Source organism: Rhinoraja longicauda, chromosome 21 (assembly GCF_053455715.1).
Source record: "Rhinoraja longicauda isolate Sanriku21f chromosome 21, sRhiLon1.1, whole genome shotgun sequence".
NCBI lineage: Eukaryota > Metazoa > Chordata > Chondrichthyes > Rajiformes > Arhynchobatidae > Rhinoraja > Rhinoraja longicauda.
Window position 1 is genome coordinate 5,618,951 of NC_135973.1, and position 25,306 is coordinate 5,644,256.

The 25,306-nt window shown below is 55.1% G+C and overlaps 1 protein-coding gene across 5 annotated transcripts in view; it reads left to right on the plus strand.

Annotated features, from left to right (window-relative positions):
- tnrc18 (trinucleotide repeat containing 18) overlaps positions 1-25,306 on the plus strand; it is a 168,694-nt gene that overhangs the window by 84,150 nt on the left and 59,238 nt on the right. For all 5 annotated transcript variants that reach the window (XM_078417645.1, XM_078417649.1, XM_078417648.1 and 2 more), the window contains exons 4-10: positions 435-2,294; positions 10,600-10,690; positions 15,407-15,612; positions 16,426-16,572; positions 18,671-18,858; positions 19,968-20,409; positions 22,844-23,842. In XM_078417645.1, coding sequence (XP_078273771.1) covers positions 435-2,294; positions 10,600-10,690; positions 15,407-15,612; positions 16,426-16,572; positions 18,671-18,858; positions 19,968-20,409; positions 22,844-23,842 — 3,933 coding nt within the window. The remainder of the gene's footprint in view (positions 1-434; positions 2,295-10,599; positions 10,691-15,406; positions 15,613-16,425; positions 16,573-18,670; positions 18,859-19,967; positions 20,410-22,843; positions 23,843-25,306) is intronic.

The following is a 25,306-nucleotide window of genomic DNA, read 5'->3' on the forward strand; positions in this document are numbered from 1 at the left end:
TGTACAACTGCACACAGTACTCCAGGTGCAGCCTCACTAGGGCCCTGTACAACTGTACACAGTACTCCAGGTGCGGCCTCACTAGGGCCCTGTACAACTGCACACAGTACTCCAGGTGCGGTCTCACTAGGGCCCTGTACAACTGCACGTGTTCTCTGTGACCGCGTGGGTTTCTCCCTGGTCCACTCGTTTCCTCCCACACTATTCGTTCACGTATTCTGTTGTGCTGCTGCAAGTCATAATTTCTGAAGAAGGGTCTCGATCCAAAGCTTCCTGCTTCCTGTTCCTTCTCTCCGGAGATGCTGCCTGTCCCGCTGAGTTACTCTGGCATTTTGTGTCTGCCTTCACACCTGACTGTCCCACCTCGTGAGGCTGCTGAACTGTCGGTGTTGCTGTCGAGTGAACCGTGTGTTGTTCCCCTTTTGTTGTTGCAGATGGGTATTATTTCCACGGCCACGCGGGCCAGCCATCCCTCCACGGGGCGGCCAACCCTCAGGCTAACGTCCCGCGGGCCCCCGGAGGCCACGTGCCGGCCTCAGTCCTCCGCGAGAGGGAGATCTGCCACCCGCACAAGAGCGCGAAGGAGCCCGAGAGGTATCTGAGCAGGGACTCCAAGGAGAAGATGTACAGGGCCGAGGTGAGCGCGGGCACGGCCAAGAGGGACAAGGACAAGCCCCGGGAGGAGTCCAGGCCCAGGAGCGTGGTGGACTTGACCCAGGACATCCGGGCGGAGAACGACAGGCGGATCCACCTCCTGGACAAACCTGCCAAGCTCGCCGACCACCTGCCTGCCTCCCTCCACAGTCACTCGCCCAACCGCGGCCCTGGCCCCGGCCCCGGGCACGGCCACGGCGAGCCCAAGTGTAAGAACCCCCTGCAGACCCTCTCCCTCAGCAACTGCAACAGCGATCCCTCCTCCTCCTCCTCCTCCTCCTCCTCCTCCTCCTCCACCTCCTCCTCCGTGCGGCTGGCCGGCGGGGAGCAGGAGCGGTGCGCCAAGGACTCCCTGAAGCATGACGAGAACATGAGGCCTCTGCTGCACGGCCAGGCGGACAAGGCCCGGAGGTGCGACTCGGTGGTGGCGCCCAGCGGCACGCTGTACGTGTCCTGCGGCTGCCCGTCCCCGCACGCGTCCCAGGCGGCCCGCCTGCCTCCCGCCGCCGCCTTCCCCCCACTGCCCGTCCACTCCAGCCTATACACCATCTACCCCAGCGGCCGGGAGCCGGGCAAGGAGCACAAAGTCATCGCGCCCACGTTCGTGCCCTCCGTCGGCTTCTACGAGGACAGGATCGGCCCCATCCAGATCGCCTCCCAGGCCCGGGACACCAAGAACGACAAGCACAAGGAGAGGGAGTTGGGCAGGACGTCTGGGGAGAGCGCGGGCACTCTGCAGGCACCTACAGAGAGGATGGTGGACCCCTCGCGGCTGATGGCGCCCCAGGACCACTCCGACGTCAAGAGGGTGGAGAACATGAGGGAGGAAGGATCCGTGATCAGGTCCAACTCGCTGGCCATCAAGAGGCCGGTGAGCTCTGAACTCTTCCTGAACAAGCCAGGCCACAGTCCGTCAGACACCTGCAGCGTCGCGGCCAAAGACTTGGTGAGGTCGGGGTTTGAGCTGGACCACAGGGGCCAAGAGAGGGACAGGTTCCAGAGGCCGGCCCTGAAGGAGTCGTGCAAGGCCTACAATGGGGTGGACGTGGCCAGGCTTCACCTGGAGCAGGCCCAGCTGAAGCGATCCGGCACGCCCGAGCCTAAGTGGAAGCCCTTCGAGATGGCCACCTACGCCACCACCCAGATGGCAGCGCTGGCAGCCCAGCACAACCACGCCAGCCGTGCGGAGGAGGAGCAGAAGAAGGCGTTCCTGGACAACGCCGGCCTCCAGCGCTCGGTGGCGGCGGCGGCAGCAGCGGGCAACCCCAGCGAGGTGTCGGCCATGCAGAGCTTGATCAAGTACAGCGGCAGCTTCGCCAAGGAGACGGCCGCGGGCAGGGCGGGCAGCGGGAAGAAGAGCCCATTCGGGGGCCTGGGCAACATGAAGGCCGAGTGCGGGCACCACCGGGCCCAGCACCTGCCCCTCCAGCAGCTGACCAAGCAGCTGAAGAGGGACCCCGAGAGGCCAGACAGCGCCAAGTCCTTCGGCAGGGAGGGCGGGGGTGCCCAGGGAGAGGTGGAGGTGAGGCACCCGCCCGTCGGCATCGCCGTGGCCGTGGCTCGACAGAAGGACAACAGCGGCAAGCCCGGACACGGCGCCATGGACAGAGACCGCCCGCTACCAATGAACAGCGTCAAAGGTAAAGTCCACAACCTCCCCCCCCCCCCCCACTGTGGTGGGGCATCTCCAGCCATGTGCTACCACGGTTCCTGGTAACATAGAAACATAGACAATAGGTGCAGGAGGAGGCCACTCGGTCCTTTGATCCAGCACCGCCATTCATTGTGATCATGGCTGATCGTCCACAATCAGTAACCCGTGCCTGCCTTCTCCCCATATCCCTCGATTCCACTAGCCCCTAGAGCTCCATCTAACTCTCTTTTAAATTCATCCAGTGAATCGGCCTCCACTGCCCTCTGTGGCGGAGAATTCCACAAATTCACAACTCTCTGGGCAAAAAAGTTTCTTCTCACCTCAGTTTTAAATGGCCTCCCCCTTTATTCTTCGACTGTGTGTGGTCCCTGGTTCTGGAATCCCCCCAAACATTGGGAACATTTTTCCTGCATCTAGCTTTGTCCAATCCTTTTATAATTGTGTACGTGTCGATAAGATCTCTCATTCTTCTAGATTCCTTGTTCATACATTCATAACTGAGCAGAATTAGGCCGTTCAGCCCATCAAGTCAAGTCTACTCCGCCATTGGTCCATCTCTCCCATCCTAGTTAGTGTGTGCGGGCCTGATGGGCTGAAGGGCCTGTCTCCACACTGTATCTCTGAACTAAACCAAGCAACGATCCATGCGTCTGACATTTGGCTTTCTAATTTCTCTTGCACAGCTTTGACTTCACAAGTTCAGCAAATATTTTTTCAAAGAAAGGAATTTCCTGTAGATAAAGTAAGCAGTGTGTAATGGGTGGGGATGAACAGACTGTTCATGGGCTCAGAAGGAAGCTTTTTAAACAATGGTGCCGGCCGGAGACTTGCACACGGAGCCAACACTAAATCATGGAGTTTCAAACATGGGAAGGGGGATTATCAAGACGATAAAACTAAGGTAAAACTAACGGTGGGCGGCACGGTGGCGCAGCGGTAGAGTTGCTGCCTTACAGCGAATGCAGCGCCGGAGACTCAGGTTCGATCCTGACTACGGGCGCCGTCTGTACGGAGTTTGTACGTTCTCCCCGTGACCTGCGTGGGTTTTCTCCGAGATCTCCAAAGACGTGCAGGTATGTAGGTTAATTGACTGGGTAAATGTAAAAATTGTCCCTAGTGTGTGTAGGATAGTGTTAATGTGCGGGGATCGCTGGGCGGCGCGGACTCGGTGGGCCGAAGGGCCTGTTTCCGCGCTGTATCTCTAAATCTAAAAAATCTAACATGGTCCCATATGTGTAGGAAGGAACTGCAGACGCTTGTTTAAATCAAAGGTGGACACAAAATGCTGGAGCAACTCAGCGGGTCAGGCAGCACCTCGGGAGAGAAGGAACGGGCGACGTTTCGGGGTCTCGACCCATTCCTTCTCTCCCGAGGTGCTGCCGGGCCCGCTGAGTTACTCCGGCATTTTGTGTCTAACTTGCCATTTCAGTTGACGTATCGCAGCCCACTTTTCCTTTATGGACAGGCAGAGGGCAAACAATTGAACCTGGCGCTCGTGTGAGGGCCTGACACGTGACCCGGGCCTGCCTGTCCACCCTCAACACCATGACGTGTTTTTAATGTAAAAAAAACTGATTGGTGTCACGGCGGGGGGGACAAAGAGGACCAGTTACTTCCCTCTCTGTCGCGTTCCATTGTGCGTGACATTCCACTGGCCAGACGTCATGTGGCCGTCTGCTGTGGAGGGCTTTGTGCGCGCGCGGTGGTGATTCCGGCCGTCGCCAAGGTCCAAGGCCCCCAGTCGCCGGTGGCTTCACACGGAGCAGCCCGCGGTCAGCGGACATTAAAGTGTAATTTACCAAGCAGAACTAAGAGCTGCAGACGAGGGGCCCAATTCCAACCGGCTTTCCGGGGTGTTGCTGGGCAACGTGGGGCAATGAGCCCTCAGGAGGAGAAAGTAATAAGAAAGTTTGTTTTCCTCTCCCAAACGGACGTTCTGGTGAGAACATTAGTCTGCCGGTGACAAGGGAAGGTTGTGAAGCCGCCAGGCTGCACTGCTAGGCTAAAGCTGGAGTAACTCAGCGAGACAGGCAGCATCTCTGGAGAGGAGGAGTAGGGTGACGTTTCGGGTCAAGACCCTTCTTCAATAGACAATAGACAATAGGTGCAGGAGTAGGCCATTCGGCCCTTCGAGCCAGCACCGCCATTCAATGTGATCATGGCTGATCATTCTCAATCAGTACCCCGTTCCTGCCTTCTCCCCATACCCCCTGACTCCGCTATCCTTAAGAGCTCTACCTAGCTCTTTCAGACGGTCTGAAGAGGGGTCTCGACCCGAAACGTCACACGTTCCTTCTCTCCAGAGACGCTGCCAGTCCCGCTGAGTTACTCCAGCATTTTGCGCCTATCTTTGGTTTAAACCAGCATCTGCGGTTCCTTCCTTCACGTATTGTAGGAATAAACTGCTGCTATTTCGGGCTGGGATGCAGACACAGCCTGGGCCTTTATCCTGAGCATGGGCGCATGTACACACTTCCATTTACCTTCAAGACAAGTCCTCCATTCATGTACATCAACAACAGCTCTCTGTCCAAGCTGAATTATCTCATACCAGAACCACCTGTAGCAATACATGGGCGGGCGGGCGGGCGGGCGGGGGGGGAGGGAATTAAAAGCAATTAATGACATAAATGTTGCATTAAAGTCGTGTTACTCTTGCTTTCTTTCCTTCCGTCTCAGTACGGTCAAAGCAGGGGAGACCATGTTATTCGGTGTGTGTCGGAAGGAACTGCAGACGCTAGTTTACACCAAAGACACACACAAAAAGCTTGACTGAGGACTCAGAGGAAGAAGGGTCTCGACCCGAAACGTCACCTATTCCTTTTCTCCGGAGATGCTGCCTGACCTGCTGAGTCACTCCAGCTTTTTGTGTCTATCCTAGGCCCTGTTCGGCAGGCCGCTTTATTTTTCCATCGTCCTGATCGTCCTGAGCCACAGTACCATAACATGAAGCCATATTTCTCCAAATAGGCCTGAATGCTTCTTCTGTTTTTGCTCTGCACCTCAGTCAACACGAGATATAAATGAATATGGACACAAAAAGCTGGAGTAACTCAGCGGGTCAGACAGCATCTCTGGAGTGAAGGAATAGGTGACGTTTCAGGTCGAGACCCTTCTTCAGTCTGAGAGTTGGGAAAGAGTAAAGGGAACAAAACCCGGCGTTTAGTGACTTTACTCGATGTTTTTGTGGTGCGGTACAATTAGGGGTTGCCAACTATCTCACTCCCAAATAAGGGACAGGGTGACGTCACCGCCCCGCGCCCCACGTGACCTCACCCAGCCAGCGGATACGTGCTCCTGCTCCGCCAATGGCGACCGCCCGGGCTGGAGGCGGGTTGCTACGCAACCTCCGTTAGGCGGTGCCAGGGCCTCCGGGCCTGCACTGTCCAGGCCTGCACTGTCCGGGCCTGCACTGTCCGGGCCTGCACTGTCCGGGCTGTCCGGGCCTACACTGTCCGGGCCTGCACTGTCCGGGCCTGCACTGTCCGGGCCTGCACTGTCCGGGCCTCCACTGTCCGGGCCTGCACTGTCCGGGCCTGCACTGTCCGGGCCTGCACTGTCCGGGCCTGCACTGTCCGGGCCTGCACTGTCCGGGCCTGCACTGTCCGGGCCTGCACTGTCCGGGCCTGCACTGTCCGGGCCTGCACTGTCCGGGCCTGCACTGTCCGGGCCTGCACTGTCCGGGCCCGCACCTCCAGATTCAGGGACAGCTTCTTCCCAGCTGTTATCGGGCAACTGAACCGTCCTGTCACAAACAGAGAGCAGTGCTGAACTGCCGTCAGGCAGTGGAAATGCGTGCACAGCTGCTGCATGCAAAAGTTGCACAACACTGCTTCTGAAATTCATTTCCGTTAACGTCAACCGTGGAATTTCCAACACAAGATGCCTGACCCATTCAACCTAAGACGAGCTACCAAGCTGCCCTCTGGCTTTCTGACCTTTGGAGGTTTATCCCTGATCACAGAACACACCCCACCCGCCATCCTCTCGGTATTTGGACGCGATATACATCAGCTTTAAACAACGCAGAGCTTGCGGCCACCTGGATTTGCTTTATCAAGCAGCAGCACAAGTGTTAAAGTGCAGGAGCAACCACCTCGATCCCGCTGCATCGGTCAATAAATCACAGCTGGTCTTAAAGTGCTGGAGTAACTCAGCGGGACAGGCAGCATCTCTGGAGAGAAGGAATGAATGGGTGGCATTTCAGGTTGAGACCCTTCTTCAGACTGAGCCTTAAATCACTTCCCTGTTCATTCCCCGTAACCTTTGACTCCCCATTAGACGAGAGGTATATGTCAGCCTGGCGTACATTCAATCTCCTGCCCCAGCTCTGGCAGGTGGGCGGAGAATCCAAAAGACTCGGCGTCTTCTGAAAGACATCCCTCCGCATCCCCAAACCTCCGTCATCTAATTCACACGTGATAGGAGTAGAATTAGGCCATTCCGCCCATCGAGTCCACTCCGCCATTCAATCATGGCTGATCTCTGCCACACCCAACCCCATTTTCCTGCCTTCTCCCCGTAACCCTTGACACCCGTCCTAATCAAGAATGTGTCTCCACAGATTAACTACCCTCTGACTAAAGAAGTTCCTCCTCACCTCTTTTCCAAAAGAGCGGCCTTGAATTCTGAGGCTATGACCTCTGGTCCTAGACTCCCCCACCAGTGGAAACATCCTCCCCACATCCACTCTATCCAGGCCGCTCACTATTCTGTAAGTTTCAATCAGGACCCCCTAGATGACCTCACAAGTGTAGACATCCTCTCTGCATTGGGCTTCCTCTAGGTTTCCAGTTTCGGTTCCCCCCCCACAACCCAAAGGCGTGCAGGTTTGTAGGTTCATTGGCTTCTGTAAATTGTCGCTAGTGTGCAGGATAGTAGCGCTGGAGTACGGAGTGGTCGCAGGTGGGCCGTAGGGCCTGTTTCCGCGTTGAATCTACAAAGTCTAAAGTTCCCGGCTTCAAATCCCAGCCTTTAAGGACGGCACAGCGGGTAGAGCTGCTGCCTCACGTCGCCAGGGTTCGATCCTGACCTCGGCTGCCGTCTGTGTGGAGTTTGCACGTTCTCCCCGTGACCCGCGTGGGTTTCCTCCGGGTGCTCCGGTTTCCTCCCACATCCCAAAGACGTGCGTGTTTGTAGGTTAATTGTCTTCAGTAACTTGCCCCGAGTGTGTAGCCAATGGCATGTTGGCCTTCATGACGAGAGGAGTTGAGTATAGGAGTAAAGAGGTCCTTCTGCAGTTGTACAGGGCCCTGGTGAGGCCACATCTGGAGTACTGTGTACAGTTTTGGTCTCCTAATTTGAGGAAGGACGTCCTTGCAATTGAGGCAGTGCAGCGTAGGTTCACCAGGTTAATCCCAAGGATGGCAGGACTGTCATATGAGGAAAGATTGGAAAGACTGGGCTTGTATTCACTGGAGTTTGGAAGGATGAGACGGGATCTTATAGACACGTATAAAATTATAAAAAGGACTGGACAAGCTGGATGCAGGAAAAATGTTCCCAATGTTGGGGGAGTCCAGAACCAGGGGCCACAGTCTAAGAATAAAGGGGAGGCCATTTAAAACTGAGGTGAGAAGAAACATTTTCACCCAGAGAGTTGTGAATTTGTGGAATTCTCTGCCACAGAAGGCAGTGGAGGCCAATTCACTGAATGAATTTAAAAGAGAGTTAGATAGAGCTCTAGGGGCTAGTGGAATCAAGGGATATGGGGAGAAGGCAGGCACGGGTTCCTGATTGTGGGTGATCAGCCATGATCACAATGAATGGCGGTGCTGGCTCGAAGGGTCGAATGGCCTCCTCCTGCACCTATTGTCTATGTTTCTATGCTTGTCGTGAGTGAATGAGATCGGTGGGATAACATAGAACCAGCGCTCAAGGGTGATGGCTGGTCGGCACGTACTTTGGCCCATGTTTCCGTGCCGTCTCTCCAAAGTCTAATGTCTGAAAATCACTGGATATTTCCACTTTTGCCCCTCGGTGTTTGTTGGTGCAGGAAGTGCAGGAAGTTCTCCAGAAAATGATCGCAGAGTTTGAGCGACTTTCAAAATGTCCCAGATAAATAAATCTTGTCAATAAATTTGTACCTTATAGACAATAGGTGCATCAAACTACAGCACCTGGTTTTTTTTTTGTGTGTTTGGTTTATCTTTGGCTCACTCGTCTGCCCAGCACAAGTTTGGTCTCAAAAGCTGACTAGTATAAAAATGACGCCAAGTTAGGAAGCTACCATAAATAAATTAACCTTTTGTTTCTGCTGCAGTGAGTCATGGCCGGGATATGAAGGTTGCAATCGGGACTGGAACTGGTCTAGTGGTGTTGCAATGGAAACTCTGAGTGTACTGCCTCTCTATGGGGTTGCCAACTTCCTCACTCCCAAATAAGGGACAATGGGTGACGTCACCGCCCCGCGCGCCCCACGCGACCTCGCCCAGCCAGCGGCCACGTGCTCTCGCTCCACCAATGGCGGCCGCCATTGGTGGAGCAGGAGCACGTGGCCGCTGGCTGGGCGTGGTCGCGTGGGGCGCGGGTCGGTGACGTCACCCATTGTCCCGGATTTGGGAGTGAGGAAGTTGGCCACCGTCCTAACACGGGACAAGGGCGGTCCCGTGCGGGACAAACTAATATAGCCCAAAATACGGGGTGTCCCGGCTAATACGGGACATTTGGCGACCCGACCTGCCCTCCCAAAAACACGCTGATACCCCGTTCTGACGGGGAATGTTCTTTACGGCAAGGATTTTAGTTTGGTTTGGTTTAGTTTAGTTAAGAGATACAGCGCGGAAACAGGCCCTTCCAGTCCGCACCCCGACCGGCGATCCCCGCACACTGAGTGTACTGCCTCTCTATGGGGTTGCCAACTTCCTCACTCCCAAATAAGGGAAGGACAAAGGATGACGTCACCGCCCCGCGCCCCACGCGACCTTGCCCAGCCAGTGGAGGCCAATTCTCTGAATGCATTCAAGAGAGAGCTGGATAGAGCTCTTAAGGATAGCGGAGTCAGGGGGTATGGGGAGAAGGCAGGAACGGGGTACTGATTGAGAATGATCAGCCATGATCACATTGAATGGCGGTGCTGGCTCGAAGGGCCCAATGGCCTCCTCCTGCACCTATTGTCTATTGTCTATTGTCTAACACTATCCTGCACAATTTTACATTTATACCAAGCCAATTAACCGACAAAACTTGCACGTCTTTGGAGTGTGGGAGGAAATGCGAAGATCTCGGTGGAAACCCATGCAGGTCACAGGGAGAACGTACAGACAGTGCCCGTGGTCAGGATCGAACTTGGCTCTGTGGTGCTGTAAGGCAGCTGTTCTACCGCTGCGATAGATGCAAAATGCAAACGAGACACGCCTTCGCCGGCCTACAATGGGCCTACCAGGCAACGCCCTGCCTGAGCCCATCCCTGGCCGGTCCCGAGGGGTCATGGTCTTCCTCCACCTTTAGCTCTTCACCCCGTCCCCCTCCTCTCCCCCACCCTCTATCAACAGCCTGAAACGTCGCCCACCCTTTAACCCACCCCTCGAGATGCAGCCTGACTCGCTGAGTTGCTGCAGCACTTTGTGCCTCTTTGTGTAAACCAGCCACGATCGTTCCTCGTATCTCCCCTCTTGTGTCGATCATTGGTAGAAAACCAGCATCTGAGCTTCCTGGTTTCTGTGCAGGAAGGAGCAGCAGATGCTGGTTTAAACTGAAGGTAGAAACGAAAATGCTGGAGGAACTCAGCGGGACAGGCCAGGCAGCAACTCTGGGGAGAAGGAATGGGTGACGTTTCGGGTCGAGACCCTTCCTCAGTTTCTAAACGAAGGCAGTGGAGGCCAATTCACTGGATGTTTTCGAGCAAGAGTTAGATTTAGCTCTTGGGGCTAACGGAATCAGGGGGTATGGGGAGAAAGCAGGAGCGGGGTATTGTTTTAGGATGATCAGCCTTGATCACAGTGAATGGCGGTGCTGGCTCGAAGGGCTGAATGGCCACCTCCTGCACCTATTGTCTATGTGTCTATGAGGGAAGGAATGGCTGACATATGGGGGAAGGAGTCCCTTCCTCAGTTTTTGAGCTGGGTGCTCTGTGTATGTGGGTGGATGGGATGGGTGGGCTGCTGTGTTTGTGGGTGCGTTGCTGTGTTTGTGGGTGGGATGGGTGATGCTGCTGTGTCTGTGGGTGGGCTGCTGTGTCTGTGGGTGGGATGGGTGATGCTGCTGTGTTTGTGGGTGATGCTGCTGTGTCTGTGGGTGAGAGGGTGCCATGGTTCCGTGAGCTGACGTTCTGGTTTCTCTCTCGCTGCAAGGTCACGGGCGGGCGGAGGAGGAGCGCGGTGAGGACCGCCACCGCCATCGGGAAGAGCGGCTCATCGCCCGCGAGCAGGAAAAGCTGTTGAGGTGAGAGGGTCGGAGCCGCCCCTGGCCTTGTCCCCGCTGTGCCCCACACCTCCAACGTGCCCCACACCTCCAACGTGCCCCACACCTCCAACGTGCCCCACACCTCCAACGTGCCCCACACCTCCAACGTGCCCCAAACCTCCAACCCGCCCCACACCTCCAACCCACCCCACACCTCCAACCTGCCCCACACCTCCAACGTTCCCCACACCTCCAACGTACCCCACACCTCCAACCTGCCCCACACCTCCAACCCACCCCACACCTCCAACCTGCCCCACACCTCCAACGTGCCCCACACCTCCAACCCACCCCACACCTCCAACCTGCCCCACACCTCCAACCTGCCCCACACCTCCAACCCACCCCACACCTCCAACCCGCCCCACACCTCCAACCCACCCCACACCTCCAACCCACCCCACACCTCCAATCCACCCCACACCTCCAACGTACCCCACACCTCCAACCTGCCCCACACCTCCAACGTTCCCCACACCTCCAACCCACCCCACACCTCCAACCCACCCCACACCTCCAACGTACCCCACACCTCCAACCCACCCCACACCTCCAACGTACCCCACACCTCCAACCCACCCCACACCTCCAACCCACCCCACACCTCCAACCTGCCCCACACCTCCAACGTACCCCACACCTCCAACCTGCCCCACACCTCCAACGCACCCCACACCTCCAATCCACCCCACACCTCCAACGTACCCCACACCTCCAACCTGCCCCACACCTCCAACGTACCCCACACCTCCAACCCACCCCACACCTCCAACGTACCCCACACCTCCAACGTTCCCCACACCTCCAACGTTCCCCACACCTCCAACCCACCCCACACCTCCAACGTTCCCCACACCTCCAACGTTCCCCACACCTCCAATGTTCCCCACCTCCAATGTTCCCCACCTCCAACCCACCCCACACCTCCTGCGTGCTTTAGCCCGTTACCAGTGGCTCACCAACTGGGCAATGTGGAACCGAAACTGAAGGTGTTTGGAAATACTCAGAGGGCCAGGCAGCATCCGTGAAGAGTGAAACACCAGTAACATTTCAGGTCTATGGCCTGTCATCAGATTGTTATAGACACATGTGATCACACAGCATGGAAACAGGCCCAACTTGCCCTCGCCGGCCAACATGTCCCACCTACACTAGACCCACCTGCCCGCGTTTGGCCCATATCCCTCCAAACCTGTTCTGTCCATGTACCCATCTTTGTGTTCCTTAAACGTTGCGATAGTCCCTGCCTCAACACTCTCCTCCAGCAGCTCGTTCCATACATCCGCCACCATTTGTTGAAAATGTTTGTACCTTCTCCCCCGTGACCTGCGTGGGTTTTCTCTGGGTGCTCCGGTTTCCTCCCACACTCCAAAGACGTACAGGTTTGCAGGTTAATTGGCTTGCTGTGAATGTAAATTGTCCCCAGTGAGTGTAGGACAGTGTTAATGTGCGGGGATCGCAGGTCGGTACGGACTCGATGGGCCGAAGGGCCCGTTTGCGCACTGTATCTCTAAACTAAACTAAACCAAATGTTTGATAGACACAAAATGCTGGAGTAACTCAGCGGGACAGGCAGCATCTCTGGAGAGAAGACATGGGTGACGTTTCGAGTCGAGACTGAAGAAGGGTCTCGACCCAAAACGTCACCCATCCCTCCTCTCCAGAGATGCTGCCTGTCCCGCTGAGTTACTCCAGCCTTTTAGATTTAGATTTTAGATTGAGATACAGCGCGGAAACAGGCCCTTCAGCCCACCGAGTCCGTGCCGCCCAGCGATCCCACGCACACTAACACTGTCCTACACGCACTAGGGACAATTTTTTACATTTTACCCAGTCAATTAACCTACATACCTGCACGTCTTTGGAGTGTGGGAGGAAACCGAAGATCTCGGAGCGAACCCACGCAGGTCACGGGGAGAACGTACAAACTCCGTACAGACGGCGCCCGTAGTCAGGATCGAACCTGAGTCTCCGGCGCTGCATTCGCTGTAAGGCAGCAACTCTACCGCTGCGTCTGTCTTCGGTTTAAACCAGCATCTGCAGATCCTTCCTGCACATTATTGAATTGAATTGAATGCATTGAATATTAGCCAAGTATGTACACAGAGAAGGAATTTGCCTTGGCGCTTTGCTCACAAGTAACAACACGATATACAGTGCAGAAATATACAGTGAAGGTCTAATATTCCCGGCTCAGCCATGTCCAATATATCACGGTGACGTGGGCCAAGCTGGGCTTTGAGGTTGCGGCATTTATTTGGAGGGATTTCTTTGGCAGATTTACTGCTTCAGACTTGACCTTCAGTCTGATGAAAGCCAACAGTGAACAAACCCGCCTGCCTGGCCCCATGCAAAGGGCTTTGCCTTTCTGTCATGAAAGGGGGGAAACAATGGGTTGGAACTTGCCTTTGGAGAGAGAGAGAGAGAGAGAGAGAGAGAGAGAAGAATGTTTTGCGAACAAAAAAATATATATATATATATCTTTTTACGGCCTTTCTTTTACGATCAGTCTGGGGATGAAAGGTTTTTTTTGCAAACAAGCAACTGGAGCCGGGTGGCAGAGGCAGGTTTCCTCTGGGGGGTAGTTTGTTTGTTTGGCCTTTGTCCGCTGTGCTCAGTGTGTGCTTAGCAAGGGAGAGTGCCTTCCACTCAGGTGCCGGCCGAGCTGTGAGACCGACCGACCGACCGGGGGACTGATTTATGCTTTCCTCTTCCCCCCTTCTGCCCACACAGATAAGTCAACGAGAAAGCCTAAGATCTTGGTCCCGACAAAAGTGCTTTCCAAATTTCACTTTCCCAGCTCCCACAGTATAGCTGCACGCGTGTACATAAAAGATAAGCCTGCAGGAATTGCAGAGTTCAATTCTGGGCGTGCGTGCGTGCGTGCGTTAAATCAAGGAGACGAGCCTGGGTCACAGCATTGCAGATGTCCTTGTGTGTCCCCCCCCACCCCCCCCCCCCCCAACATCCTCTCACTCTCCCACTCTTCGTTTATTTTAGTTTAGAGACACAGCGCGGAAACAGGCCCTTCGTTCCACCGGGTCCGCGCCGACCAGCGATCCCCGCACACCAACACTATCCTACACACACACACACACACACACACACACACACACACACACACACACACGCACACACGAGGGACAACTTACACTTATACCAAGCCAATTAACTTACAAACCTGCACGTCTTTGGAGCGTGGGAGGAAACCGAAGATCTCGGAGAAAACCCGCGCAGTCACGGGGAGAACGAACGTACAAACTCCGTGCAGACGGCGCCCGCAGTCGGGATCGAACCCGGGTCTCTGGCGCCGTGAGCGCCGTAAGGCGGCAACTCTACCGCTGCGCCACCGTGCCACAAACTTAACACCCAAAGGCTTGTAAAGATTCATCTGTTGCAGCTGTCCAGCTGTTTGCTGGGGCCATGCTATTTGGTCTTAAACTTTATTACGTTGGCCCTTGGTCTGGTTTATTATAAACAGTCGATGCAGCGGAATGGGTTCTGGTCACACAAGATGCTTCACTCCTTCAACGAGTTATCATCATTTATTCCCTCAAAAACCTAACAATAGCATGAGGCACCGACGCCCACATGTTTGCCCACACACGCATGGCAGTCCGGACATATCTGGGTATAGTCCCTCCTGTTCTTTGTCTGTCTCCCTCTCCCTCCCTCACTCCCCCCTCATTCCCCCCCCTCTCCCTCCCTGCTCACTCCCCTCCCCCTCTCTCTCCCCTCTCTCCCCCTCTCTCCCTCCCTCCCCCCTCTCCCTCCCTGCTCACTTTCCACCCCCTCTCCCCCTCTCTCCCTCCCTCTCTCCCTCCCTCCCCCCTCCCTCCCCCTCTCCCTCCCTGCTCACTCTCCTCCCCCTCTCTCTCTCCCCCTCTCTCCCTCTCTCCCTCCCTCCCTCCCCCTCTCCCTCCCTGCTCACTCTCCTCCCCCTCTCACTCCCCCCTCTCCCTCCCTCACTCCCCCCTCACCCCCCCTCCCTCCCTGCTCACTCTCCTCCCCCTCTCTTTCCCCTCACTCCCCCCCTCTCTCTCCCTCCCTCCCCCCTCACTCCCACCTCTCCCTCGCTGCTCACTCTCCTCCCCCTCTCACTCCCCCTCTCTCTCTCCCTCACTCCCACCTCTCCCTCACTCCCCCTCTCACTCCCCCTCTCACTCCCTCCCCCCTCTCCCTCCCTGCTCACTCTCCTCCCCTCTCACTCCCCCTCTCTCTCTCCCTCACTCCCACCTCTGCCTCACTGCTCACTCTCCTCCCCCTCTCACTCCCCCTCTCACTCCCTCCCCCCTCTCCCTCCCTGCTCACTCTCCTCCCCTCTCACTCCCTCTCTCTCTCTCCCTCTCTCTCTCCCCCTCACTCCCCTAATTTTGAAGGAGTCTGACGAAGGGTCTGGGCTCGAAGCGTCACCCATTCCTTCCCTCCTGAGATGCTGCCTGACCCGCGGAGTTACTACAGCATTATGTGATGCCTTCGATGTGTACGGGCACTGGCAGTTATCTTCGTGTACAGTTCCCCACGGGGGTCAGGATGGATCCCGGGCCCCCCGGCCCTGTGAGGCAACAACTCCACCTCCGCGCCCTCTCTCAGACTCGCTTCCGCGTCGGCCGTTCCCCGTGTCTCGCGGTTTTGTCTGCGGCCGGATCTAATGGTCTGTCTTGTTGTCTGTCCCCCCCTCTCTCCCTCCTGCAGAGAGAGTAAGGAGTTGGCAGACTTTGCCCGGTTACATCCTGCGGCCTGTGGCGGTGCAGGCCTGAACTCCAACCTGATGGTGATGGGTGGGCCAGCCCTGGCCACCTCTGCCCGATGGTCCACCGACCCCACCTCACACCTGGCGTCTCACCCCTGGCTCCCTCGAACCGGCAGCCCCTCCATGTGGCTGGCCGGGCACCCCTACGGTCAGTGAAAACCCACCCAACCACCATCAACCTCGCCTCCTTAGTGTGCAGAAGGTGCAAAGAGTCTCTTAAGCCATGTAGGGGAATCGAGGACCAGAGGACAGAGGTTTCAGGTGAAGGGAAGAAGATTTCATAGGAACCTGAGGGGTACCTTTTTATTTTTTGTTTTATTTAAAATCAGCCATGACTGAATGGCTAGATGGGTCGAATGGCCATTGAAGGGGCCGAATGGCCTCATTCTGCTCCTCCAACTTAATGAAGATGACTTTACTGGTACTTGAGTGTCTTGAATTCAAGTAATTCTATCGTTGCTATTATCGTATTCTGATAATTGTATGCTTGAAATGCAGGAAGATTGTTCCTGATGTTGGGGAAGTCCAGAACAAGGGGTCACAGTTTAAGGATAAGGGGGAAGTCTTTTAGGACCGAGATGAGAAAGTTTTTTTTCACACAGAGAGTGGTGAATCTGTGGAATTCTCTGCCACAGAAGGTAGTTGAGGCCAGTTCATTGGCTATATTTAAGAAGGAGTTAGATGTGGCCCTTGTGGCTAAAGGGATCAGGGGGTATGGAGAGAAGGCAGGTACAGGATACTGAGTTGGATGATCAGCCATGATCATATTGAATGGCGGTGCAGGCTCGAAGGGCCGAATGGCCTACTCCTGCACCTATTTTCTATGTTTCTGTGTGTTCTATGAAATGTGTTATCTATTAATATTCACTTTGAATTTAAAATCTTTTTGTTTGTTTAACGTTTGATTCACTCGGCCCGTCTTCACCTGCTGTCATTCTGTCTCCTTGTGTGTGTTGGGCAGGTCTGGGCCACCCGTCTCTACACCAGGCCATGCCGCAAGGCTTCGCTCCGAGCATCCCCAGCTCCATGCCGCCCACCTACCAGTTTGCCAGAGACCCGCAGTCGGGGCAACTGGTCGTCATCCCCACCGAGCATATACCGCACTTTGGTACGTTGACAAGGGCGAGCGAGGCCTTCTCGGCCGGGATCGGATCAACCGGGCTGGCGTATAGTTCCAGAGGTCCCGTCTACAAAGGCAGGGGATGCAATGCCGAGGCTCGGCGAGGCGCTGGCCAGGCTGGGTTTGGAGTATCGTCGGCAGTTTTGGGGGCTGCCATATCTGAGGGAGGACGCGCTGGCTGTGGGGAGGGTCCACAGGAGGTTGGACAATAGACAATAGGTGCAGGAGGAGGCCTTCGAGCCGGCACCGCCGTTCGCAAGAACGACCCTTTTGTCAGAGGGCGGTGGAATTCTCTGCCTCAGAAGGCAGTGGAGGCCAGTTCTCTGAATGCACTCAAGAGAGAGCTAGATAGAGCTAATTAAATTATTGCATCGTATGGGAGGCGCATTCCCAATCTCGTTGTACCCCTGTACAATGACAATAAAGATATATTGTATTGTATTGTATTGTATTATATTAAGGATAGCGGAGTCAGGGGGTACGGGGAGAAGGTAGGAACTGATTGAGAATGATCAGCCATGATCACATTGAATGGCGGTGCTGGCTCGAAGGGCCGAATGGCCTACTCCTGCACCTATTGTCTATTGACCCCAGGAATGAGTCGGTTAACATATGATGGGGGGTTTGTCAGCACTGTACTCGCTGGTGTTTAGAAGAATGAGAGGGGGGACCTCGTTGAAACGTATAGAACAGTGAAAGGCTTGGATGGAGTGGACGTGGAGAGGATGTTTCCACCAGTGGGAGAGTCTAGGACCAGAGGTCACAGCCTCAGAATTATAGGACGTTCTTTTGGGAAAGAGATGAGGAGGAATTTCTTTAGTCAGAAGGTGGTGAATCTGTGGAACCCATTGCCACAGAAGGCTGTGGAGGCCAAGTCGGTGGATATTTTTAAGGCAGAGATAAATAGATAGATTCTTGATTAGTGCGGGTGTCAGGGGTTATGGGGAGAAGGTAGCAGAATGGGGTTAGGAGGGAGAGATAGATCAGCCATGATTGAATGGCGGAGTAGACTTGATGGGCTGAATGGCCTAATTCTGCTGCTATCACTTGTGACCTTCTGACAAGAGGCCCGATACTGGTCGATGTGGCTGGCACAGTGAAGGTGAGGTTGGTGCCAGCTTAAAGTGGGAGACCTGGCACCGACAATGTAGGGCACTTGGAGAGCACATTGTGGGCAGCACGGTGGCGCAGAGGTAGAGTTGCTGCCTCACAGCGGCAGAGTCCTGGGCTCTATCCTGTATGGAGTTTGTGCCTTCTCCCCGTGACCTGTGTGGCTTTTCTCCGGGTGCTTCGGTTTCCTCCCACCAGGTTTGTAGGCCAGCTGGCTTGGTTTAATTGTAAATTGTCCCTAGAGTGTGATGGCGTAGGCCAAGGCTGTGTTTTCGTGTGTGTGTGTGTGTGTGTGTGTGTGTTTGTGTATGCATGCGTGAGCGTGTGTGTGTGTGTGTGTGAGAGTGTGTGTGTGAGAGTGCGTGCGCGCGCGTGTGTGTGTGTATGCGTGCGTGTTTGTGTGAGTGCGTGTGCATGCGTGTGTGTGAGTGTGTGTGTGTGTGCGTGCGTGCGTGTGTGTGCGTGTGAGAGTGCGTGCATGTGTGCGTGCGTGTGTTTGTATGCGTGCGTGTTTGTGTGAGTGCGTGTGCATGCGTGCGTGTGTGTGTATGCGTGCGTGTTTGTGTGAGTGCGTGTGCATGCGTGTGTGTGTGTGCGTGTGTGTGTGTGTGTGTGTGCGCGTGTGTGTGTGTGTGCGCGTGTGTGTGTGTGTGTGTGTGTGCGCGTGTGTGTGTGTGTGCGCGTGTGTGTGTGTGCGCGTGTGTGTGTGTGCGCGCGTGTGCGTGTGTGTGTGTGTGCGCGTGTGTGTGTGTGCGCGTGTGTGTGTGTGTGTGTGTGTGTGTGCACGTGTGTGTGCGCATGTGCGTGTGTGTGGGTGTGTGGGTGCGTTTGTACATGGTGTACAGAGAGCAAATGATCCGCCCGTCTCAACCCTTCACGTGTATAACAGGTTGTGTCGTATCGACCTGCCTCTGTAACCACTGCACTCTGCACCATCTTGCTCCTGTTGTGATGTTGCTGACTCTGTGTATTTCAGCAGCTGAGCTGATGGAGAGGGCCCCCCCCATGTGGCCTTCGATGTACCAGCCAGCGGGCAGCTCGCTCCAGCACGCCCACCAGCTCCAGCTTCTGTCCCACCAGCAGCTCCTACGCCAGCACGAGCTCTACGTCCTACAGCAGCAAGCAGCACACGCCATGGAGCTCCAGCGCAGCGCCCAGCTCGTCGTAAGTCCACCCCGCCCCGCCACGCCACGCCGCCGCGGCCAGAGACATGAGAAACATAGACAATAGGTGCAGGAGTAGGCCCTTCGGCCCGTCGAGCCAGCACCGCCATTCAATGGTGCAGTGGCGTAGCGGTAGAGTTGCTGCCTTACAGCGAATGCAACGCCGGAGACCCGGGTTCCATCCCAACTGCCGGTGCTGTCTGTACGGAGTTTGCACGTTCTCCCCGTGACCTGCGTGGGTTTTCTCTGAGTTTTTTGTCTATCTTTACATGGTCCTCTGTTGCTTGTCATCACCAGATAGGGCAGAGATAGCAGGGAGCAATAGATCAGCCATGATTGAATGGCGGAGTAGACTTGATGGGCCGAGTGGCCTAATCCTACTACTCCTATCACTTATGATCTTATGACTTGTGATCTTATGATAGCATGGTTTGGTTGATAATCCTTTGTTCATTTGTCAGGGCTGGTCCAAAGATTGTAATATACACCGATCAGCCAAAACATTATGACCAGATGAGCTAAAACATTATGACCGCCTGCCTAATATGCTGTTGGTCCTCCGTGTGCAGCCCCATACGCAGCAGGGTGCGATGCACTGTGTATTGTGACACATTCCTCCCGTGACACATTTTCTGTGACTTGTGCCACAGTCGACCTTCTGTCGGTTCGGACCAGACAGGATAGCCTTCGTTGCCCTCGCGCATCGATGAGCCTTGGGCGCCCAACACCCTGTCTGTTGCCGGTTTGTGGTTTGTCCCTCCTCGGACCACTGTCGGTCGGTACTCACCACTGCTGACCGGGAGCACCCCACAGGCCTTGCCGTTTCAGAGATGCTCTGACCCAGTCGTCTGGCCAGAACAATTCGGCCCTTGTCAAAGTCGCTCAGGTCTTTACTCCTGCCCATTTCTCCTGCATCCAACACGTCAACTTCAAGAACTGACTGTTCACTTGCTGCCTAATATATCCCACCCTTTGACAGGTGCCATTGTAACAAGATAACCAATGTTATTCACTTCGCCTGTCAGTGGTGGTAATGTTTTGGCTGATCGGTGTTTCGTTGTCTCCCGTCCACATGTCACTGACCGTGCCGGCCTTTTGTTGTTGCACCAGGAGCGTTTGAAGGCAAGCGATCACCGGATGGAGCTGGAGGAGAAGATGTGCAAGCGAGGGCCAGAGGTGGCCAAGCCGGGCCTGTCGTCGTCCTCGTCCGGACTGCTGCAGAAGAGGCACCCGTCGCACTCCCCGGCCCCGTCCACGTCCTACCACAAGACGTCCACCCCCCCTCCCCCTCCCCCTCCTCCCCCTCCCCCCTCGCATGCGGCCTCCCCTCGCCTGAAGATGAAGGCGGACGTGAGGGGGGAGGTGTTGGACAGCCTGGCCCAGCGGCCGTACCCCTCGCCGGCCCACCACCACCACCACCACCCCGCCAGCCCGCCGCTCGGCTCGCCCACGCTCACGCCGGCTCTGCCCGCCAAGACCGAGGTCCTCGAAGACTCGGAGAAGAAAGGTTTGGAGAAAGATGGCGCCGCTTCCTTCCAGGCCTTGTATCCCGGTGAGGGGCTGAACTTCACTGGCCGTCTCTGTCATCCAGTGGGGTCATGGTTGTGTCAGTCGGCACGTGGGCGCAGCGGGTAGCGCTGCTGCCTCACCGCCGGAGACCCGGCTTCCATCCCGACTGCGGGCGCTGTCTGTACGGAGTTTGCACGTTCTCCCTGCAACCCCGTGGGTTTTCCCCTGGTGCTCCAGTTTATAAGACTTTTTCAGTCAGAGAGTTGTGAATCTGTGGAATTCTCTGCCTCAGAAGGCAGTGGGGGCCAATTCTCTGAATGCATTCAAGAGAGAGCTAGATAGAGCTCTTAAGGATAGCGGAGTCAGGGGGTATGGGGAGAAGGCAGGAACGGGGTACTGATTGAGAATGATCAGCCATGATCACATTGAATGGTGGTGCTGGCTCGAAGGGCCGAATGGCCTACTTCTCCACCTTTTGTCTATTGTCTATATAAGGTTATAAGAGCAGAATTAGACCATTCAGCCCACCAAGTCTACTCCACCATTCAATCATGGCTGATCTATCTCTCCCTCCTAACCCCATTCTCCTGCCTTCTCCCCATAACCCCTGACACCCGTCAAGAGTCTATCTATCTCTGCCTTAAATATATCCACTGGCGGCCTCCACAGCCTTCTGCGCCAATGAATTCCACAGATTCAACACTCTCTGACTAAAGAACCTCCTCCTCATCTCCTTCCAAAAGGAATGTCCTTTAATTCTGAGGCTGTGACCTCTGGTCCTAAACTCTCCCACTGGTGGAAACATCCTCTCCACATCCACTCTATCCAGGCCTTCCACTATTCTGTACATTTCAATGAGGTCCCCCCCTCATTCTTCTAAACTCCAGCGAGTGCAGACAGGCCCTGTGCTGACAAACGCTCATCATAGACTAACCCACTCATTCCTGGGATGGTTCTTGTAAACCTCCTCTGGACCCTCTCCAGAGCCAGCACATCCTTCCTCAGATGTGGGGCCCAAAATTGCATGCAATTCTCCAAATGTTGTCAGACCAGCGCCTTATAGAGCCTCAGCAATACGTCCCTGTCTAGTCACGCTTCAAAGACCTACGGATTTGTAGGTTAATTGGTTTCGGTAAAGATGATAAATTGGCCCTGGTGCGTAGGATCTTTCTTCAGGCTGATTGTAGACCCCGTCTTAACTCAGGTGCTGACCTGACACGGCACCTGTCCATGCCCTCCAGAGAGGCTGTCTGCCCAGCTGAGTTACTCCAGCGCTTTGTGTCTCTTGATTTCTTCCAAATCATTTTGCATTTTGCTGCCCGGCGCGGTGGCGCAGCGGTAGAGTTGCTGCCTCACAGCGCCGGAGACCCGGTTTCAATCCCGACTGCGGGCGCTGTCTGCACGGAGTTTGTACGTTCTCCCCGTGACCCGCGTGGGTTTCCTCCGAGATCTTCGGTTTCCTCCCGCACTCCAAAGACGTGCAGGTTTATAGGTTAATTGGCAGGGTCCAAATGTAAGATTGTCCCAGTGTGTGTAGGATAGTGTTAGTGTGCGGGGATCGCTGGTTGGGCCCAGCCTCAGTGGGCCGAAGGGCCTGTTTCCGTGCTGTAACTCTAAACTAAACTCAACTAAAACAATAGGCTTCAGAGCTGGTCGTCATGGAAACCAGTCATTGTTGCTCACCGGCTACATTTGACATGTCAAATGTATTAAATTAACATTGAAGATAAGTTCAAGATCAACATTTATCTTAAAGTCACTCATTTGTTTTGCAGTATTCTGCCACTCACTCAATGTAAGAGGACAAGTGATTTCATTGTCATTCGGAGGAACTGTTGATGTAAACTGATGCGTTGTGTGATGATTCACACCCCGGCCAATCCCTCTTCTCCCCTCTCCCATCGGGCAAAAGGTAGACGTAGAAACATAGAAAACAGGTGCAGGAGGAGGCCATTTGGCCCTTCGAGCCAGCACCGCCATTCATCGTGATCATGGCTGATCATCCACAATCAGTAACCCGTGCCTGCCTTCTCCCCATACCCCTTGATTCCGCTAGCCCCTAGAGCTCTATCTAACATAGGAAGGTGAAAACGCACACATCCAGATTCAGGGGCAGTTTCTTCCCAGCTGTTATCAGGCAACTGAACCGTCCTACCACAACCAGAGAGCAGTGCTGAACTACTATTGGATATCCTTGATCGGACATGGATTGGCTTTACCTTGCACTAAACGTTATTCCCTTTATCATGTATCTCCACACCGCAAATGGCTCGATTGTGATCGTGCGTTGTCTTTCCACTGAATGGTTGGCACGCAACAAAAGTTTTTCACTTTACCTCGGTACACGTGACAATAAGCAATAGACTAAAACTGTACTAAATACATGGCGTTCAAGTCTTTTAACGATGTGTGGCTGGTTTTATTTTGTTGTGAAGGTCACTGTCTGATATGTTTCTTTGTGTCCCTGTATTGTATAGAGATTCCACAAGGATACAGCTACCGGCCTCTGCCAGCATCGTTCGGCAGCCATTACCCCTACCTCCTGCAACCCACCACTGCCTCCGATGCCGATGGTCTGGCCCCGGACGTCCCGCTGCCGGCTGAAGCCATCGAGGCCCTGCCTTGCCCCGCCACGCCGCCTCCGCCCGACATCAAGCCGCCGCGCCTGGAGGAGGAAGTCTCGCCAGCTGGCGCCGACCCCGAGCCGGCTCTGGTCACCGCGCAGCGAGACGACCCGGCCGACCTGGAGGATGACAGAGCCCCTTGCGAGCGGCGGCGGCGGGGGCGGCGGGAGCTGCGAGGCGAGCCCCTCCCTTACGCCGGCGAGGGGGGCCCCAGGGCCACGGTCCTGACCGCCGAGCCCAACGCCTCGGCCGCTCTGCAGATCCAGGAGGACTACCGGTGTTGCCTCTCGCCCTACCGGACTAACGCTTGCACTAACGAGGTGGACGTGAAGATAGAGCTGCGGGCGGGCTCCCCTCTCAGTGACTATCAGAGCATGGCGCCGCACTGCGAGCCGTGCGTCCACAACGAGGAGCAGCACGAGCACGAGCACGAGGAGGAGGAGGAGGAGGAGGAGGAGGAGGAGGACGTGCCGGAGGAGGGAGAGGGTTGTTACTTTGACACGGTGAAGCAGGACTGCGAGAGCATCGGCGTGGACGCGGTGACCGGCTCTCCCTCCGGCGCGAGGTCAGAGGGTTTCGAGCACTTTGAGGTGCGGCCGGAGCTGCTGCATTTCCGGTGCGCGGAGTTGAAGCCGGACGACCCCATGGCGGGGATGAACGCGCTGATGGCCGCCGTGGAGCTGCCCCAGGCCCAGGCCTGCTGCCTGGCTGTGGAGCCCAGCCTGCCCAGTGGCCCCACAATGCCCTCCGACCTCAACATGGCCGACACCACCTCCCTCATCGGCATCGCCCTGCTGAGCGAGATCGCAGAGCTTGAACTGGAACGCCGCCGACCAAGCGAGATCAGTAGACGTGAGTCTGGTTTTGGCTTTAGCCGCTCTGTCCAAGGCCAAAGGCAACACTCTGCTCGTTTCACACTGGGGGGTGAGAGGGAAAGAGTGAAAGGCCAGGAGTGGGCGGGCTAACCTACGATGAGCGTTTGTCGGCTCTGGGCCTGTCTGCACTCACTGGAGTTTAGAAGAACGTGGGGGGGACCTGATTGAAGAGTATAGGAGCAAAGAGGCCCTTCTGCAGTTGTACAGGGCCCGAGTGAGACCGCACCTGGAGTACTGTGTGCAGTTTTGGTCTCCAAATTTGAGGAAGGATATTCTTGCTATTGAGGGCGTGCAGCGTAGGTTTACTCGGTTAATTCCCGGAATGGCGGGACTGTCATATGTTGAAAGACTGGAGTGACTAGGCTTGTATACACTGGAATTTAGAAGGATGAGAGGGGATCTTATCGAAATGTATAAAATTATTAAGGGGTTGGACACGTTAGAGGCAGGAAACATGTTCCCAATGTTGGGGGAGTCCAGAACAAGGGGCCACAGTTTAAGAATAAGGGGTAGGCCATTTAGAACAGAGATGAGGAAAAACTTTTTTAGTCAGAGAGTTGTGAATCTGTGGAATTCTCTGCCTCAGAGGGCAATGGAGGCCAGTTCTCTGAATACATTCAAGAGAGAGCTGGATAGAGCTCTTAAGGATAGCGGAGTCAGGGGGTATGGGGAAAAGGCAGAAACGGGGTACTGATTGAGAATAATCAGCCATGATCACATTGAATGGCGGTGCTGGCTCGAACGGCCGAATGGCCTTCTCCTGCACCTATTTTCTATTGTCTATTGTCTATTGAAACGTACAGAATAGTGAGCGGCCCGGATAGAGTGGATGTGGAGAGGATGTTTCCACTAGTGGGAGAGTCTAGGACCAAAGGTCACAGCCTCAGAATTAAAGACCGTTCCTTTACAAAGGAGATGAGCAGAAATTTCTTTAGTCAGAGGGTGGTGAATCTGTGGAATCCAATAGACAATAGACAATAGGTGCAGGAGGAGGCCATTCGGCCCTTCGAGCCAACACCGCCATTCAATGTGATCATGGCTGATCATTCTCAATCAGTACCCCGTTCCTGCCTTCTCCCCATACCTCCGCTATCCTTAAGAACTCTATCTAGCTCTCTCTTGAATGCATTCAGAGAATTGGCCTCCACTGCCTTCTGAGGCAGAGAATTCCACAGATTCACAACTCTCTGACTGAAAAAGTTTTTCCTCATCTCCGTTCTAAATGGCCTACCCCTTATTCTTAAACTGTGGCCCCTGGTTCTTAACTCCCCCAACATTGGGAACATGTTTCCTGCCTCTAACGTGTCCAACCCCTTAATAATTTTATACGTTTCGATACGATTCATTGCCACAGAAGTCTGTGTAGGTCAAGGCACTGGATATTTTTAAGGCAGAGTTAGATAGATTCTTGATCAGTTACGGGTGTCAGAGGTTATGGGGA